At 39.7% G+C, this 18378-nt stretch overlaps 1 protein-coding gene across 4 annotated transcripts; it reads right to left on the bottom strand.

Moving 5' to 3' along the window:
- Positions 1–4740: 4740 nt before the first annotated feature.
- CDCA7 (cell division cycle associated 7) lies at positions 4741–17382 on the bottom strand. Of its 4 annotated transcripts, none has more exons than XM_077154172.1 (10): positions 17256–17382; positions 14327–14452; positions 13683–13925; positions 11438–11674; positions 11016–11093; positions 9908–10111; positions 9414–9551; positions 8570–8719; positions 6428–6564; positions 4741–6079 (listed from the first exon to the last, which is right to left on the bottom strand). In XM_077154172.1, exons 1-10 carry the CDS (start codon positions 17274–17276, stop codon positions 6049–6051), a joined length of 1365 nt encoding a protein of 454 aa, XP_077010287.1. In that variant the 5' UTR covers positions 17277–17382; the 3' UTR covers positions 4741–6048. The 4 variants fall into 4 exon arrangements, with proteins under 4 accessions (XP_077010287.1, XP_077010289.1, XP_077010288.1 ...); XM_077154174.1 differs by lacking the exon at positions 17256–17382 and adding an exon at positions 17058–17081; XM_077154173.1 differs by lacking the exon at positions 17256–17382 and adding an exon at positions 16332–16395.
- Positions 17383–18378: the final 996 nt, after the last annotated feature.

The following is an 18378-nucleotide window of genomic DNA, read 5'->3' as shown; positions in this document are numbered from 1 at the left end:
CTGCTGTACAGACCCTAGATTTTGCATTCCCACAGGTATGTTGAGACACTTTTATAAATTTTGTATCTATAGATATCTCCTGCTGATTCTGTTTCTCTAGAGAACCCCAGCTAATACAACAAAATATCCCTCAAAAGATTTAAAAGTGAAGTTAAGCCATTGTTCCCTGGGGTTCTAGTGAGGTGGGAAAGGGATTACTGCTTTTCATTATAAATCCTTCAGAACTCTTTTGACCAAGTGCATATATTATTTTAATTTTAGAAAAGAAAATAAGAATGAATGATCCCTGGAGACACATCTAAAAGCAGTGATCCCAAATAAATGTATTAGTATTTCTTCTTATTGAAACCTCCCAATTTCCATCAACTGAGAAATGAACAAAATGTGGTACACCCATACCACAGATTATTTAGCCATAAAAAGAAATGAACTACAAATACATCCTACAACACAGATGAACCTTGAAAACATTATGTAAGTGAAAGAATCTAAACACAAAAAAGCCACATATTATATAATTCCATTCATATGAAATCTTCAGAATAGGCAAATTCAGAGACAGAAAGCAGATTAGTGGTTGCCAAGGACTGGGGGAAATGGGGAAATGGGGAGTGACCACTTAATGGATATGGGGTTTCTTTTCAGAGTGATGAAAATGTCCAGGAATCATTTCATAGCAGTGATGGTTACATAATACTGTGAATGTACTGGAAATGGAAATCACTCAATTATACATTTTAAATGGTTAAAATGGTAAATTTTATTTTACATGAATTTTAGATCAATTGAAAAGAAAATTAAGGAAAAAAAAAAAGTAACCAAAAGCTAAACAGTAGAAATCCAGCAAGCTTGATATAGAATTGTCTCTAAAACAGTTTTCTGGTAAAGCAAACTAAGTTGCAGTAAGGAGCAGCTCTCCAATTCTTTAGAGTCCCACATCCCACCTTGCTGAAATCAATTAATAGAGGTCTTGGTGTCTGTCCTAATCATTCTGCAGACAGAAAAAATTTAGTTAATATCCCTTCCTCCCTCCCCAACAGTGAAAAATAGGATAAATAGAATCTATCTCCATAATTTTACTTAGTCATTAGTTCGGTAGCATCTGCTTATCGTGATTTACAAGAATTTGGCTGGTAATGAAAGTTGCAGAAAACATTTGCATACAGGAATATTATTTACATATTTTTCCTCCTTAACATTAGGATACTCAAAGTGGTCATGTCTCAGAAATTCAGGCAAGTTCAGTCTCACCAGACCACACTGGATGGTTACCATGAAGTGAAAAACACAGCAACTGAAGAATGAGGAATCAAATAGCATTAAGAGAAATCCCAAAATAATGGTTCCCGCTGATGTTTACCTACTAGAAAAGAGAATCGGAATTTCCCAGCATAAGCACACAGAACAGTATATTCTTGGGCACTTGAGTAGAAAACCACTTTTCACGAATATTTTGTCTCTGCAACTTTAAAGCCTAATTCCATCTTCATGTTTTTAAGTACACTTGAGACTTCCTCATATTAGAAGATAATAAAATTAAATTGTCTATCACTCCCTTGTATACAGTTAAATGAAAAAGCAAGTTAGAAGGAAGTATATAGTAAGTAGTATGCCACTATTTATCTGAGAAGGCAGGAGAGGGTACAAATTCATAAACATATATATATATATGGGAGTTTTTTTGTTTTTTTGCATGGGCAGGCACCAGGATTCAAACCCGGGTCTCCAGCATGGCAGGCGAGAACTGTGCCTGCTAGCCACAGTGGCATGCCCCATATTTACTTATATTTTTAAATAGCAAAGTATAAACCATACTTCTTTTTTTCCTACAGAGGAAGATCAGGATAGAGGTATGGATAGGAATAAAATCTTGATTCCTCAAAAACATTGTTTTGTAGATTTGACTTTGAAAATATGTAACTGTTTTACATCATTATAAAACAAAATTAAACCCTAAAAAATAAGCAATCTTTAAAACCAAAAGCAAAATAAAACAAATCAACCTAATAATGTATCAGTTTGGTGGCTTAACCATATAGAGAGGAATTGCTTCAAATTATTTTAAAACAGTAATTTCAGTATATCTAGGGACTTTACTAAGGACAAAAACAAAATCTTTAAGTTTTCAGTAATATTGTCAATAACATTGGTATTGTTATTCTGAAAGCATTACATATATACTACTATTATTACTAGTGTATTTATATATAAATGTAAATGTATATAATTGCTTATATGCATATACATATCTACTAATATACCAGGTGATAATAAATAGGCCTGAAAGAAAGTTTAAAAACAAAGCAACTTTGGAGAAATGAATGATTCTAGATTTGAGGCAGAAAATGCCTAAGTTGAGCCTGGGACATCCTGTCTCACTAAAAAAATAAAAACGCTGTCAAAGATTTCTGGGGTCTTTTCGAAAGGATGCAGAAGTCTCTATGACTTCAGTCTCTATGACTGGCCAATAGTTGAGCATCAGTAAAAATAATAACTGCAAAAGGTTGAAACACATCAAATATTTGAAAAAATCCAAGAATTAATAGTGATATTTAAAACAAAAAAACAAAAACCTCCATAGGTACCATTGGAGAAACTAGAGCATAAATTCATGATTCTGAAAACTGGTAAAGAAAAAGCAGGTTCTTGATGTTTTTTCTGTCGGGTAATTAAATGGTTGATAAGGGGAAGCTTCTCTCGATAGAAGTATACCAGTTGTTTAAGGAAAAAGGAACGAGAATTTATAGTGGCCACCAACCATATATTAAGAGTCAACAGGATATTACAGTCTCCAGATTCAGTACACAGCACCATCTATAAGGTATTGCTGTTGCCCTCGAATGAGATCAAGCCTCTACATCTAGCTGCCAGTTTAGAGGAAAAGGAGACAAGGGAACATGTTAACAGTGCCGTGGGAACGCAATTATAGTAAAAGTGGGGAGCTCTACAAGAAAGTGGCTGCTTTTTTTCAACAAACAAACTGCAAGGGGAAAAAAGGGGAAGCCTATAAATTAGGAGAGATTTAAGGCACCTAAATCAACTGCAAACTTGGTCTGGAAGCTGATTCAGACAAACCAGTACGGAAGGGGGAGATTATGAACGTTTGAACACTGACTGGGTATTTGATAGTAAGGAAGACTTGCCAATTTTTTAGATGTGATAATGGCATTGATTATGGTTTTAAAGTCATTATCTTTCAGAAATGGACAGTTTTGAGTATCAAGTCTGGGAGTGACTTCAGAAAAAAATTCAGTGGGTTGGGGAGAATACAAGGGTATAGATTAAATAGGATGGACCATAAGTTGACCATGGCTAAAGTTCATGATACATGAGGACTGTCTTAAAAATTGTATTAAAAAGCTCTCCTAATTGCCACAAGTATTTCCTAACAAATGGATAGCACGTAAAGTGATTATACCCAAAATTACCTTTTAGACCTGTTTGTAGCTCAATATAATTCTTTAGTGAAATGGATGCATTCCTTTAAAAGTTAATGATTTAAAAAAAAAAAGTTAATGATGTAAGTAAATTGTATTTTCCCATAGAAAAAAATATTAGACATTCGGTTTTGAATTGATAAAGGCAGCTTCCTAACAGGTTACACATTATACCACAAGGAAACATTACTCTAGAGAGATAATGTGGGGGTCTACCCACTGTTTCTCCCACCATTTTAGCTCTCCCCCCAAATTTCAGGAACTTATCTGGGCCTAGGGGAGCTGACTCAACTCAGTCTTTTTGATAGAATCTATTTCACAAACACTTATTGAATTCATGCATCAATAAACGCTCGGATCAAAGGTGATCCTATTCTCAAGGACTGTGTGGTCAACTGAGGGGAAACTGACACACAAACGGGCAACAGGTGTTGAGTGTTTTAATCAAAACATGCAGCCAGGTGCTGTAATGAGTCCTCAGGAGTGTGTTTGATTCTAATGTTTCTTTTCTCTGGCCAGGAAGGCATGCATGAACTCTTAAGTCTTCGGAAGCTACTTAACCCTAATCAGTCTCCCCATCTCCAAAATGTCTGCTATGAAGTGTTAACATTTATACTGTACAGAGCACTGACTTGATATGCCTATCGAGTCATAAAAAATAACCCATGGGCTCATAAACTACAATTAAATGTTTTTAAACATCTGGTAATGCAAAAAATCAATTACCTTCCTCCCCTTCATTCTCAGAGCGTTATTTTTAATCTTCGTTTCTTCATTAGATTATCTCTCACATACTTTTCCCCCCCATTAAATTAAAAAAAGAAAACAAACACCGTAATTCCTGTATCTTAAGTAGAAGCTGCAGCAAGATCTGGCCTGTGGGCTACTTTCCACCAACCCCTGGTCTGAAGAACTGGGTTACGAGAGCTTTTAGACCATGACTTTTGTTTCTTCAGATTAACAAGCCTCAAAACACAGCATGCATTCAATAAATACTTGAAAGGCTGATAAAAGCAAACCGGATATTGCAAAATCAGCGTCAGTTGTTGGGCTGGCAAATGGTAAAGGAAAAAAAAAACATTATAAAACCTCATGGATATATATGTATGTACTGCTTTCTCTTCGGCAAAGTAACTGTCTTTGTTTTCTGATCAACGATGTAAGTCACATCACCAAGGCAGGTGCTGTGCAAGAGAGCCCCTTAGCCTCCAAAATCTTAAGCCAAAGGGAAACTCTAGGAAAGCAGAAATTGTTTTATAAGTAAATAGGAGAAAATAACAGGATTAAGTGTAATAAGTTTTTTTTAAAAAAAGCAGGCAAAACATTTTATTATTAAAATAAAAACTTTTATATAAAAGCATTACAAACCAAAAGCTCTATTTACATGTTGATTCAAGGTTCAATTATGCACCAAACACTGAAAAGGCACAGTAAGAAGTTGCACACACAAAGTAAAATGGACACACAAGCTGTGAGATTTCACCCCTACCAAATGATTTGATTATCGAAGAAAAAAAGGGGGTGGGGGCTGTGTAACATGAGTACTGCCCACAAAGTAAACCGGCAGTGTTGTCAAATTGTGAAGTTCTGAAAGTCACCCATCTCCCAAAAGGCATTTCTCATTGTTATAAAAATCACTTAAAACCTGAACACAAACCCTGTGCCTACCTTATAATTTCTTCAAGAAAGTAAAAACTGCAAAGCACTATAGATTAGTATTAATATCAATTTTCTTTGTACAACAGTCCAAGAATTAACTTGAAATGCCTCCCAAAGGAACTGAAATAAACCTGGCAAGAATTACAATTCTACCGAAGTTTTATACCAGGAATTTCAAATTAGTCCACTCCTGAAGTAGCAACATTCTTACTTCGGAGGATGTGTTTCCTCCAATGATTTTAAGTATAATATCGCCCCCAAACCTTTGGATGATGACCGTGTAAGCCGAATGCACAATTTAACCTCATGAGGGAAGAAATTAGCACCCACTAAGTCCCAGCAGTGGCAATGTGCACAACATAAGCACAATCAGCCGAATACTGACAGGGCAGGCACCTGGATCAGATTCCACTCTGTAATGACCGCCTACTTTTTCCAATTGGTTTTAAGACTTTTGTGTTTTGATCTTGCTAAAAATGTCAACAAATATGAAGGATAAATCACACAAGTTGTTTTTATGTAACAAGTTGGAAGGCTGTACTCTGGAATTCAATAGATCTAGTTAGCGAATGCTTCTAATTGCTTGGTTTTATCGGACAGTGGCGGGTGGGAAGTCCAGGCGAATTCACCACCAATAAAATAAAACACACTTTCATAAAATTGTCATTTGAAAAGAATTCAGGAAATAAGTATGGAGAGGACCACTGGAAATAGAGGAGCGGGGGGATGGGAGAAAAGAAAAGAAACTGCAGGAAGGCAAAGAATAACTAGCAATACATCTCTGTTGGGCCCCGGAATATATGTCTAATGAGGTTAATGTGATTTGAGTCTCCTATAAAGCAGACTGATCATAAAAATTCTTAACTGGGGTTTCAATCAACTGACAAAATTGAAAAGTTTAACAAGAAAGATTTGAGAAGTAGAAGCCAAGCAGTGACTCTTCCAAGTATCATTATGCTTGCGTTTCAAATTCCTGTTTCAGACTGTGAAAGAGAAAAGGGAATATGTTAGCGTGTGATTTTCAAAACTGTCTTTTTTGAAACCCTAATCCACATTTTAAAATACATTTCTACTGAGTTATAACACCCATACAGCCCTGTAAACAAATCTCAAGTGAAAACCGCAAATGTTTATATAGCTACATGTAACCGCCACCCAAACCAAGATATAAGATGTTCCCAGCACCCAAAAAAAGGCTCCCTTTCCTATCAACACCTCACTTGCCCTAGAGATAATAACCACTGTTTTGACTTCTACCATCTTTTTTATTATTAGGACACATAAATAAACATTAAGATTCAGATGAAGAGGAGAGAAAAAGCAGCTGTTACCTTTTCAAGTACGCATGCACGTTCCCAAAGCCATGGTATTTGGCTAGATACACAAGCACCCCAGTCGCACACCGGCCATCACGCTGCCTACAGAAACTGCAGTTGCAGATTCCACGACAAGGAGGACAATGCCAGCTCTGAAAAATTGTAAAAAAGGGCACAATTAAATTAAACCTTACTTCTCCCCCTCTACTCATCTATTCCTTTTTAAACTCAGGTAAGTATCACTGATCCTTTTTAAATCATTCATGGATATAAAGTTTTAATATAGTTAATATGTGTTAGTCTATTCCTAACGTTTCCCTAAGAAATCCAGCAAAGAAAGTTATATAGCAACTACAAACGATAAATGGAGCATCCCTGAATGCTCACACCTACCCAGTACCAATGCTGTGAACTAACCTGCCTCCCCGAAATGAACACCTTCTGATGCTAACGGGTTCAACCATTCACCCCTCTCCAGGCTCCCTGAAACATTTAGCCAGCAATGCACAGTGGTTGGTAAGAAACGCTCTTCCACAGACCCAACGGTCCTGCCCGGAGGTATTTTGCTCTCCTACTATATATATACTTAAGGCAAGCAGCCACAGGCACACTTAAAACCACAGCAAGTTTCAGAATCTCAAGAGTTTCAATCTCTCACTCAGGCGAGTGACACGAGACTTTCTGTGGCATCGCAGTGTGAAACAACATGAAATACTTACTATCGCCGATCCCTAACTCGAACCTAGGTCAGCCTTGAGATCTGACTTTTATACGGAAAGGACGGGGAATAGAGGAATGAGTGAAACAACATGAGGAATAAACGGACAAACACAGGCAACGCAACATTCGCCAGGACAACTGACCTGGTTTCTTCAACAAGTCAGAAGCAGAGGGAAGACAGACATGGCGGGAGCTGCTGCTCGGGGCTAAAACAAACGAGGGCTAAATAACTGCACGATACGTGCCAACCCTGTTTGGATCTTAACTTGAACAAACAACTGCTTTTATAAAAGCCATTTTAGAACAAATGGGAAATACCTGAATATGAAGTAGGTACATATTAACTATTGTGAAAATGATATTGGGATTATTTAAGAATTTCTTCCATTGTAAAGAGATAGTAACTGGAATATTTAGGGTCGAGTGTCATGTCTATAAGTTAATTTAAAACACACCAAAAAAAAGTGATGAAGCAGGTATGACCAAGTGTAAACAACTGTAAATGCAGTTGTGGATACTTCAGGGATTTATTGTATTAATCTGTTCTTACGTATATTTGGATTTTACAGAATAAAAATGGCTACAAAAATTTAGGAAAATACAGGGGGCCTGTAATTATAAATTCCTTTCTACAAAGGCATCCTTGAATCCCAGTGTCTTCTCCTTCTAGGTGCTTCACCCTGTCTCCACCTCCTTACAAATCTTTAGAGGTGATTTGTCCTCAGATAATCTGAGAATGAACTGACGGACAAGGCAAGGGCTTCAGACTCCAGTGGGACAGAGAGGGCACTTGGGGAAAGCCAAGTATAACGAAAGAGCAGGCACACCCTTAAATTAAATGGGAATAGTTTATCTTGCTCTGATCTAACTTTGCTTAACTGGAGACAGAACCAGATTAGCATTCTCAGCATCTCCTTGAAAAGAAAAACACTGTAAAGCACAGAGGACTACCTCTTTCCTGTCCCCTCACCTTGGGGAGCTGGCGGAGCCATTCTGTAAATAACAGTTCATATGAAGAGAAACGAGGCGATTAGGAAAGATTGGGAACAGGATTAAACTTTGAATCTATAAGATTGAGCAGTTCCTTTCCCTCAACAAGGCTTCAAACAATGTTGTAGGCTTGTCTTTTAGAACTGTCTGTGACAAAAAGAATGCAGAAGCCGCATCTACTTTATGTAGCCAAATCTTTCAATTAGAGATATTTAATACGTATTTTGGAAGTCAATAATAAAGGGAAGGAAATTACTAGAACTACCTAAAAGCAAATCACTTAAGAGAACATTTAACTGTAATGCAATCAGAATCATGTCGGTTGATTTAAAGATTAAAGAGCAAATCTCTGGTCTATGCGGTGAATGTCACTAGTGGCCGCCTTGTGGCCTCCCCAGCTCGTGGCTGACCTACGAGCCCACAGGACCCCCTCATCAAGGCACCTACTGGATCCAGAAGGGCATCTTTGACTTCTTCACCGTAACGGTTTCGAAGGCAGGGACCACAGAACTGGCCTCGAACGCCCCAACAATCTGGGTTTCTGCAGTTTGTTTTAGTATCAATAGTTTTCTGGCGACACTGATGACAGGTAGATCCCTATAAATAATAAGCAATAAAAAAAAACTGATTATAGATAAAAATGCCATATTTAAAGAATATCTTTGAGGTAGCATCTGACAAGTTTGCCTTTAATCTTATTTTACATCTCCATGTACCTGTGGATATACATGCCTGGGCATTAAAATTATCTCAGACATGGTGGTTTGATTCAATCGGCAGACTCCACAGTTAATCTCAAAATACTTTTCTCGCTATTATCTTCTAACACATGCTGACCCTTTCCCCTTCCCCTCTTTTCCCTGGGATAATACAATAAATAAATAAAGACCTATTGGTACAAAAAAAAAAAAAACACCACCCTACTTTTCTGCAATCAAAGTTTTCATCAATGCAAAAATTAATTTGTCCAAATCCATCTTTAATACACCATATGCCCAGCACTCAGCTACGCAGGTGCACATAATAGATACACAGTAAATATATGTTGAATGAATCAATTTCTAAGTCAAGACAAAAGATTAATACTACTGCACACTTACTAAGCAAATAATTCAAGTGAAGAGGTCTAAATCCCAGGAACACAATAAAGCTCTCTTCCTTTGCATGAAAAAATATCTAGGTGCATATCTCACTTGCTAAGGTGCTTAGAACGTTGGAAACACTCCAGGGACCATAAAAGCTATCTTCTCTCTCACACATTTGCATTTTCAGACAATTCAGAGGCTCTTACCAATGAACGGTTATATATCTTCTCTCGAGAGTTGCTGCAGATGTTCTCCAACTCTTCCTCTGTGATTTCTTCCACTGGGCGAATAATATGAGGAAGGGACATGGATCCTGGGCGACGGTTTCTGGGCAAGTCATCTTCCTGCATAACAAAACACAGAAAGTTCTTACCGATTCTGTCCAGCTTTGAATTCCATGTGGTTAATCTGTAATTTTTTTTTTTTCTGCAGAAGATGCAAACTGGAAATCTTTCTTAGAGCTTATGGAGAATGAGTGAGTCATGAGTTTACTGTTAGGATAACTGGAAAACTACAAGGAAACAATCCCTACAAATAAAAGGTGAAGAAAACTGACCTTCACCTGCTAACAAAATCATCAACTATTAACAATTCTGAATGGTTCAAGAAAAACACTTCATATGGAACACTTGCTATTGGCGCTGTACGCATGTCTGAGCTGTATATTTGATATCGGGCCCACAGAGGTCACTGAACTCACATTCCTACAGCCATCCATGGTCTTCCTCTTTCTCACCAACACGTACTTATCTGCCTCCTCCTCCTCCTCCTCCTCCTCTGTGGGAAGAGCACTAAGGGACCGCAGAACCCGTGACCTTGACCTAGTAAGAGGACGAGCTCTCCGTTCAGGGTTTCTCCTAGCAGCAGTGCCTGGGAATGTACGTCTTCGGGGTGTCTTGGATTGCTGAACAAAACACACAGGACAGAACCCATTTATTTCAAAAAGAAGAGAAATAACACTGTGGAAAATCCACTTCTTCTGCTTAAGGATGTTTGCTTCTAAGTAAAAAGAAAGCTCCTTTTCTAATTTTCTTTGTCCTTGCCATAATGGAACATGAACTCAAAATCTATATGGCCATCCGTTTTGCTTTGTAACACCAAGTCCAGTTTCTCATAAATAGAGGGATGATCTATTTTTTTCCTCTACTAAAGACACAAGAATTCATTTTCCAAAAGACTTTTCTACGACATCTTTTGAGTAAGCCCTGAAACATACTCACTTTTCTAAACTGGTTTTATGCATGGTTTCCCCCCCCCTCCATTCCTCCTCTCTTTCTCAAATAACAGTAAGGTGGGGAAAGAAAGTTGCTTTTTGGGGAACCGCAAACAGACAAAACAAACTCCCCTGAGTTACACCAACGTAGCTCTTCAGAACATAATCACACATGATAATAGATGTGACTGGGTTAAGAAATTGTTTTTTGTTTTTTTTTCTTCTCTTTCCACACTCTCAGATTTAAAACCAAAAACTTATCTATTGTTGCATTTACCATGCAGAAGGAATGTGCTTTAGCAGAAGCAACAGAAAAAAAAATTTCCAAACCTCGTTCTCTGCCCTTAGTCTAGCTAGGAAGGAGAAAAACACCCACTTAAAATGGGCTTAAGAGCCACAGGGGCACAGCAGAGGGAGGCCACAATCGCCCAAGGATGCAAGGAAGGTCTCCCAGATCAGCTAGAAGGTTTCCTCTATTTTTTCTTAGTATATCTATTAAGAGCACATAAAATATGGAAATTGGATTTTAAAATATCCTAACGGAAATCTGCTTTAGGCTTGCTCAAAGTACCACTGTACAGAGATGTGCACTCACTGAACTGGGGCCTGGCAGCGAACGTCTTCCAGGGAATGAGCCAGGGAAGCTTTCTAATTCTGATATGAGTTTTGCAAGCTGAAAAGGGAGGAAATAAAACAGGTATTATTGGTTTAGAATAACTGCTGAAAATGAGCAACTAAATTCTAGTAATTAGCACATTTCACAACTTTATTTTTAATAAGTTATCCTCAAAGTTTATTTCTGATTTTACATATAAACATACCAAGCCTTTAATAACTCAGAAATAGAAAAGCTACTTTAGAGAAAGAAATGCATTTTAAACATTTTAAAGCTCATGTTATAAAGATTTTATAACCACATGAAAAATAATCCTAGTAGACATTATGTAAATAACAAAGTCCCTTGGAGGAGAACCGGGAAGAGTAGCGGTTCTCACACATTCAAAGCCAGATACCTACCATTGCTTTGTTTTGCTTTATATTTAAAGCCCTCTTCTCCAAAAAGTTCATGCCATTTTCATCATCTGAATCAGAACTGACGTCAGTCACAGAATTCCCTGTGGACTGGGCAGGGGCTGCTTTTTTGTTGGCTGCCCCCCTGCTATTTCGCGTTGGAAATGTCATGGCCACCCGGAGAGTTCCAGAACGTCGGTACTGACTGCGGGTCCTGCAGCCTCCACTGGACGACTGTAGTCTCTAGTTAATCAGAACAATTTTGCCATCAGTGACTTGTTGATTGGTGCACCGGCTGCACCAGTATGACTATAAAACCCTTTCTAAATAAAAGACATTTATATCAAATACATTTTAACTGAACACTGCCAGCCCTGAGTAGCAATATCAGAATTACAAACTCCTATAATGATCCAAGTGTAACTTAACTCCATGTGGCCTATTTGGGACACAGAAGCCACAGTAATTCACAGCCCTAGGCCTGCGGTTCTGAACCATGTTTTTAAATGTGAAAATCCCTGGATTCTTTAAACATTTTTTAAAGTAGGGATTTATGCATTTTAAAAGAATTTACACAGGAAGAAATATGTGCTCTCCAAAAAACATGTTTCAATGCTTATGTCAATATTAACTATATTAAAACGTCTCTAAGCCACTTTCCGTAAACTTAAAATAAATAAGAAGGAATTAGGTTCTGCTACATGCTACAATGTAGATGAACCGTGAAAACACTATGTTCATTGAAAGATACAAATCACAAGAGACCACAATAGTGTACGATTCATTTATAGGAAATGTTCAAAAAACGACAAGAAGTACATTAGTGGGTGCCAGGCATGTTGGGAAAGAATGTAAAGTGACTGTTAATGGGTATATGATATTTTGGAACAGTGATAAAAATATTCTAAAATGGACTAAAGTGGTGGCAGAGGGGGAAAAAAAGAAGGAAAAAAAATCACTTGGGAAGTCCCAGAAATGGAAGACCCATTTTTTGTTTTGCTGTTTTTTCACATGGGCAGGGACCAGGAATCAAACCCATGTCTCTGGCATGGCAGGTGAGAATTCTGCCACTGAACTACCATCGCATCACTCGGAAGACCCAAAAATGCTTTAAGTTTTTGCCTGCCATGACGGAGATCAGGGTTCGAGTCCTGGTGCCTGCCCATGCAAAAAAAAAAAAAGTTTCAAGTTTTAAGAAACTTAAATCCCCACAACAGATTTTAGTACTTCTCATATACTTGTAATTTCCGTGGATTGAGAGAATATAAAATGAAAAAAACACTGAGTTCTTACACTTTTAATCAGCTGGCATTTTGTCAATCACAATGGCATCTGAAAAGAATTAAAACATTGCCCAGAAGTTATTCAGGCTATAGACAATGTTTGATCACGTCCAGATTTGCACATAGGTCCCTGCAGTAACTTCAATAAGCACTGAATTAGACCTTTATTACTTATTAGAGGACACGGTGCATTACCACGAACAGTTAGTGAAAAAACACTCCTTGGCCAGGCACAGTCACTTTATCAGTGTTACTGAGTGTGGTCCACAAGCAGTAAGTAGGTATGCATCAGAGCACAATGAGTTCCAGAGCCCGCACCCGATTATAAACCAACGCGCACTGCTTCCTTTGTCGAGATAGTCAAGAAAATGTCAGCTAAGCTGGAAGGTGGGCCTCAGAAGCAGCAGCAGCAGTGGCCTGAGCAGGACAACAGAGGTTAAAGGTTACATAGCGACAGCACAGGAAAAACTGGCCAAAGAGCAAAAGTGGAAGCGGGTAATTGTTACTATCTGCACTTAAGCTCCTGCACATGAATTAGCACAAGGTTCAGGATGCAGGCACAGTTCAGCTAAGGGAAATAGCACCTATTTAGGTGTCTGCTTTGTGTCTGGTACTGGGCTGGGCCCCCTGAAGTTAAATGCAAATATGGGTCGTCTTTATGACATGTGCTCTTCCGATTAGGCTGGATTTTTGTGGAAACAAATCTGGAAGTTGGTCAATTTTTTTTCTCACTAGTTTCCAAGATTTTCAGGGCCTACAAAATGTTAAAAGATTTACTAGTAGGACTGCATTAGTAAAACCTGCTTTAAGAATGAAATAGTCTACACCTAATTTTTTTTTCAAAAGTCAACAAAATCATCTGGCATGGCTAAAATGAAAAGCCTGAGGAAAAAAAAAATTGTAAAGCAAGTACGCCATGCCTCTAAATGCACCTTACATCTTGATATTGGTGAAATTCTCAAACTCACCATTCCATCTTCTATCTCACTCTCTGAGAAACCGCAAAATGATTCATCATCAGAGTCGGCATGAAAAATACTGGCCAGTTCTTTATTGACCTCTGGCCTTGGTTTGGGTTTCTGTAAAAGTCCACAATGGTCTAACACATCTTGCACCTCACTTTCTGAAAAGCCGCAGAAAGATTCATTATCAGAGTCCTCATAAAAAACATTTGCCAGTTCTTCACTGATATCTGACCTGAGTTTAGGTTTCTGTAAAATAAATAAATAAATGTGGTTGTGCATTTTTTTCTTTTTCAAGAACCAATTTTCCATAAACCGTGCAGAGAGCAAATCACATTTACAAGTGCACTACAAGAGAATAGCTTTTGTTACAAAGAAAAATGGTTCAGAGGTTTACAAATGATTTCTGAGTTGTTATGGCAAATCATCAGGCATGTTAGGTTAGGCGACATTTCAAAAAGATAGAATAAGTAGCTAATCTACCTCCAACAATTACTACCTAGAACCACAGCAAAAAGTGAAATGAAATTACAGTGCATACTGCATATAGAAATGTAGGCAAAAAGCAAGCAGTTTTAATCACACACAAAGCATTTGGGGCATTTTGAGCACTGCAGACTCAATTCTGTTTATTCTCAGGCAGCACTTACCGTGTTTGCAAAATTATCAGAAGCGAAGCTGTCACAACTGTCATCAGAGGATGACGAGGTTTCCATGGAAATCAACTTCATATACCTGAATTTCTTGAAGTTCTTCTTTACTCTGAGATCCTTTTGCTGCAAATGGAAATGGCAATATTATTAAGTGGAACATCTACTGTAGTATTTAACTAAAGACATCATTTTTTAAGTTTAGAGGTTTCAAACAGCAGGGGTAGATATGTCCAGTTCTCATACCCTACATAGAAAAAGGAAGATTTGCAACTGCTACAAAAAAACAATTTTCAAAACCAGGTCAAATCCTAAGAAGGGGTCCTTTTGGAGGAAAATTTGAATGCAATTAATTAATTTATTCAAACAGCTATGGCACTACCCTTTTACCCACTTTCACAGCCCCCAAGCTCTCAGCTTTTCGCTGAGCTCCCAAATAGTTAATGCTATACTCCTAAAATCCTCCCTTTTTAAAAAAAATTAAATTGTACTTTCAAAAGAAAATTTCAAAAAGTACAAAATGGTAGAGGGATTTTTCTCCCTCTGCCAAAATCAGGCTAATGAGGTCTTTTTATGTAAGCTTTGGACTACGTACAGTGATGTTAAATTTCCCAACCCATAAAAACTGGAAAGGACCTCGACTTCAAGATGGCAGGCTTCCAAACAGGTCCCATTCCAATGAGTATGGTGATTTTGGCCTAAGTCCTTACAAATCAAAGACATCAACCCAGTAACAAACAGTGCAATGAGCCAGGTTAAAGGGCAAATGGCATTCCAAATCCAGGAAGAATGCCTCATTCCACTTCAGCTCTATCTGCAGCAGCTTTGCTTTACAAGATTTATGTTTTTAGAGGTCCTTTCATGAGATACAAAGTAACTGTAGATATGAAAATGCTTCATTCATTCACAAACACTGAACAACCCTGCACTGCTCATCAGGAAATACAACTGGCATTTATTTCCTATAAAAATTAGCAGTTTCAGCCATTTTTTATATTTAATGAGACTTCCTAAGTGTTGCATTAGTTCTTATATTTCCATTTTTTCAAATATGGCCATGGAATAGCAGAAGTGATTTTTACACCGAAAAAGTTGAAAGGGCAAGCTCTGTTATAAGCCCCAAGAATAACGTCAAGACAAAAGGTTTCAGGATTGTTAGCTTTTCTTCTATGCCTAACAGTCTACATCACAGGCTCTTGCAAATAAATCTCCATATGATGGTAACCCAGTCTCCAAACACCTCAGGCAATTTTTGTCTTTTGTCCTTTTGCAAAGGCAGGAAAATAGGTCCACCTCCTAGGTATAAAGAGTGTATGTAATTGCAATACAACGAATTTAGGAACTGAAAGTAATCTCAGAAAGGCCCATTTTCCAAAAGAGTAAATTCAAGCCCTAGGGAGGTGAAACAGACTGCCCAAGATCACAGGGCTGGAGGGAGAACCCAGACCTGTAGTCTCTTAAACAGCAGTATGCCTTGCATTAATGAAAGAATAACCAGCATTTCCTCATTAATCCACCTACAAGCCCTCAGAGGCCCAGGACGGAGCAAAGGAAGGCATTCTATTGGAATCTGTCAGGAAAATATACTGAGCTTTAACAAGTCAACACAAGCCAAGAGTTAGTTACTGGGCAAATACGAATCTTTGGAGGAAACCACAAAGTGCAGCAAATGGTCATCGCTGAGATGATCTTTTTTGACAGGCATGTACTGACAACACTTAGCAGGTGGTGTTTTTTGTGCCAAGGACAGTGTTAAGTTGGCTTTCAAATCCTGTTTAACACCTTGCAACAAAGATGCTGTCATTACCCCCATTTAACAAAATGAGAAATCTGAGGCTCAGAGTAGTGGCTGAGATTTGAACTCAGGCATGTCAGACTTTCCAAGCCCAGGTACATAGATGGGGCTTGCTTTATTCTGAAGACCAATGCCATTTCCACTGGGCTGTGACTAAGCTCTGAAACCACTCCTCCCCGCGAACCCCAAACGCCCCATAGGGCCCCTCACCTGAAATGTATTTTAATCAAGTCACTCTCTTCTTTTTCACCCAACCCCCACATTTCTACTCTCTCCCGGGGCAGACCCTACATTCTGGTTTCCGTTAGAGCAAACACTAACGTTCCATTCAGGGCCACATCTAGCAGCTGCGAATGAAGGGGGGTGGGGTAGGGAGTGGGAGATAAGCAAATGGTCGCAAAGAGTTTGGCCCTCAAGGACTTTCAATCACACTTTATCTTCGCCTGGGGCTTGAGACACCTCCCCCCACGTGCGCCACGTAAATTTTAAAGAGACCGGTATGGAAGATCTTTCGACTCCAAGACTGCTGACCCACAGGTTAGCAGCAACCGCGGGAATTGCAGGGGCAAAAACGCGCGCGGAGTGCGCTCATGTGCTCAAGAGCCACCCGATGCGGAGGGGTGGAAACTGGGCGAACCGCACCGGCCCCCGCAGCGCGCAGGAAATGGCTGGGCTTGGAGGCTGCAGGGCAAAATCCCAGGGAGCACGGTTTTCCTCCCCTCTTTCTCTCCCTCTCCTCCCGTCCCCCTCCCACTTGCACTACGCCAGCCCCGCAGACACAATGGGGGACCCCACCACCAGTACCAGCCTCGGGCCTCTGTCGGGTCTCCGGCGCACGTGCATCTCGGGCGCACGTGGCCTTGAACTTCCCAGGGCTGCCAACATGCCTGCCACGGCTAAAGATTCCCAAGTCGCCCGCACGCCGCGTGAACACACCCATCAGGAACGTCCCCCTGCCCCTGAAAAATCCCGGGTGCACAGAATCTGGAGCTTGCTTAAACGGGCGACGCCCACGGCGGCCACCAGTTGATAAGCAGCACGCCTGTCTGCAGAGTTGGATGGAAACCGGCACACGCCCGCCAGCGTCCTGCACCCACGGCGCCCGCCCCTCGGGTTCCCACGCCCGGCCCTCACCCGCACGCGGCAAATGTCCATGCTGGTCGTGGGCGCCCAGACCGGCGCTCCGAACGCGAAGAGTCCAGTAGCAGCGCGCGTAGCGGCCCCACGCAGCCGGAGTTGCTGGAGCCGCGCGGCGGGCGGGCTGGGCGGCGACCCGGAGCGGGGGGGCGGGGCTCGGGTTGGGCTTTCCCGCGTTGGGGAGCAGGTCCTGCAAGCTGTGTTAATGGTCCGACAAGATATAGACCGGCTCGGGCCCGGGAAAAAAATTCAGTCCCCTAGATATCCTGGTTTCGCGTTGTCTCGTTGCCTTAGAGAGTCCTAAAATTCTCTTTGAAAAAGTGGCACTTCTTTGGCTCTCAGCACATCTATTTATGTTGCCGCGCGGTCCTGAGCGAATGGCGCGAAAGTGGTTCGTGTTGCCCCGGAGTGTGCAGGGTGAGCTGCAAGAATACTAGGTTTGAGACAGGAAAAGTGGGGACTGGGGGATTATGAAGAGCAGTGGAGAGTGACGTGGGCCACGGGCTCCGGCACCTAGGACTTTCGTTACTGCTTGCGGTTTACTTTTTTTTTTTTTTTTTTTAATGTTTAAAAATCAAAGAACCAAGTACCAAATTCCAACCTTTATTAGTTGATCACTGTCCGGGGGTGCAAGACCTCTTATCTGATAACCACACCATTATCTGAAGCAATTATGTGAGTTAAAGCCTTTCAGAAAGCAAGAGAAGGAGAGTTGTTTACTAAGATTTGTGGGTTTTAAATTAGAAAAAAGCCGCTGCAGTTTAGTGAAGATTTATCTATGGGGTAAATCAAACTGAAAATCTTCAGGAATTATCTGTTAGTGGTAGAAGATAAAGATTTGCTTTGAGATCTTTTCTTCCATCAGAATTTAGGATTAACGGAATCTGAATGAACCTGAGGTATTTTTCATTTCCTTTCTCTTAATTGTTCCATTGAGATACAGTGTACATTCACATACCATATAATCATCCAAATTGTACAATCGGTGGTTCACAGTATCATCATATAGCTGTGCATTCGTCATCACAGTTTTCATTGCCTTTTTAATCAAACCAAGGCATTAAGACAAAATAGAGGTTTTTTAAAAAAATATTAAAGACGAAGGGGGAAAAAAGTTGAT

Source organism: Tamandua tetradactyla, chromosome 3 (assembly GCF_023851605.1).
Source record: "Tamandua tetradactyla isolate mTamTet1 chromosome 3, mTamTet1.pri, whole genome shotgun sequence".
Taxonomy (NCBI): domain Eukaryota; kingdom Metazoa; phylum Chordata; class Mammalia; order Pilosa; family Myrmecophagidae; genus Tamandua; species Tamandua tetradactyla.
Note: the sequence above shows the minus strand (reverse complement) of the source record. Positions and strands in the feature narration are given on the sequence as shown.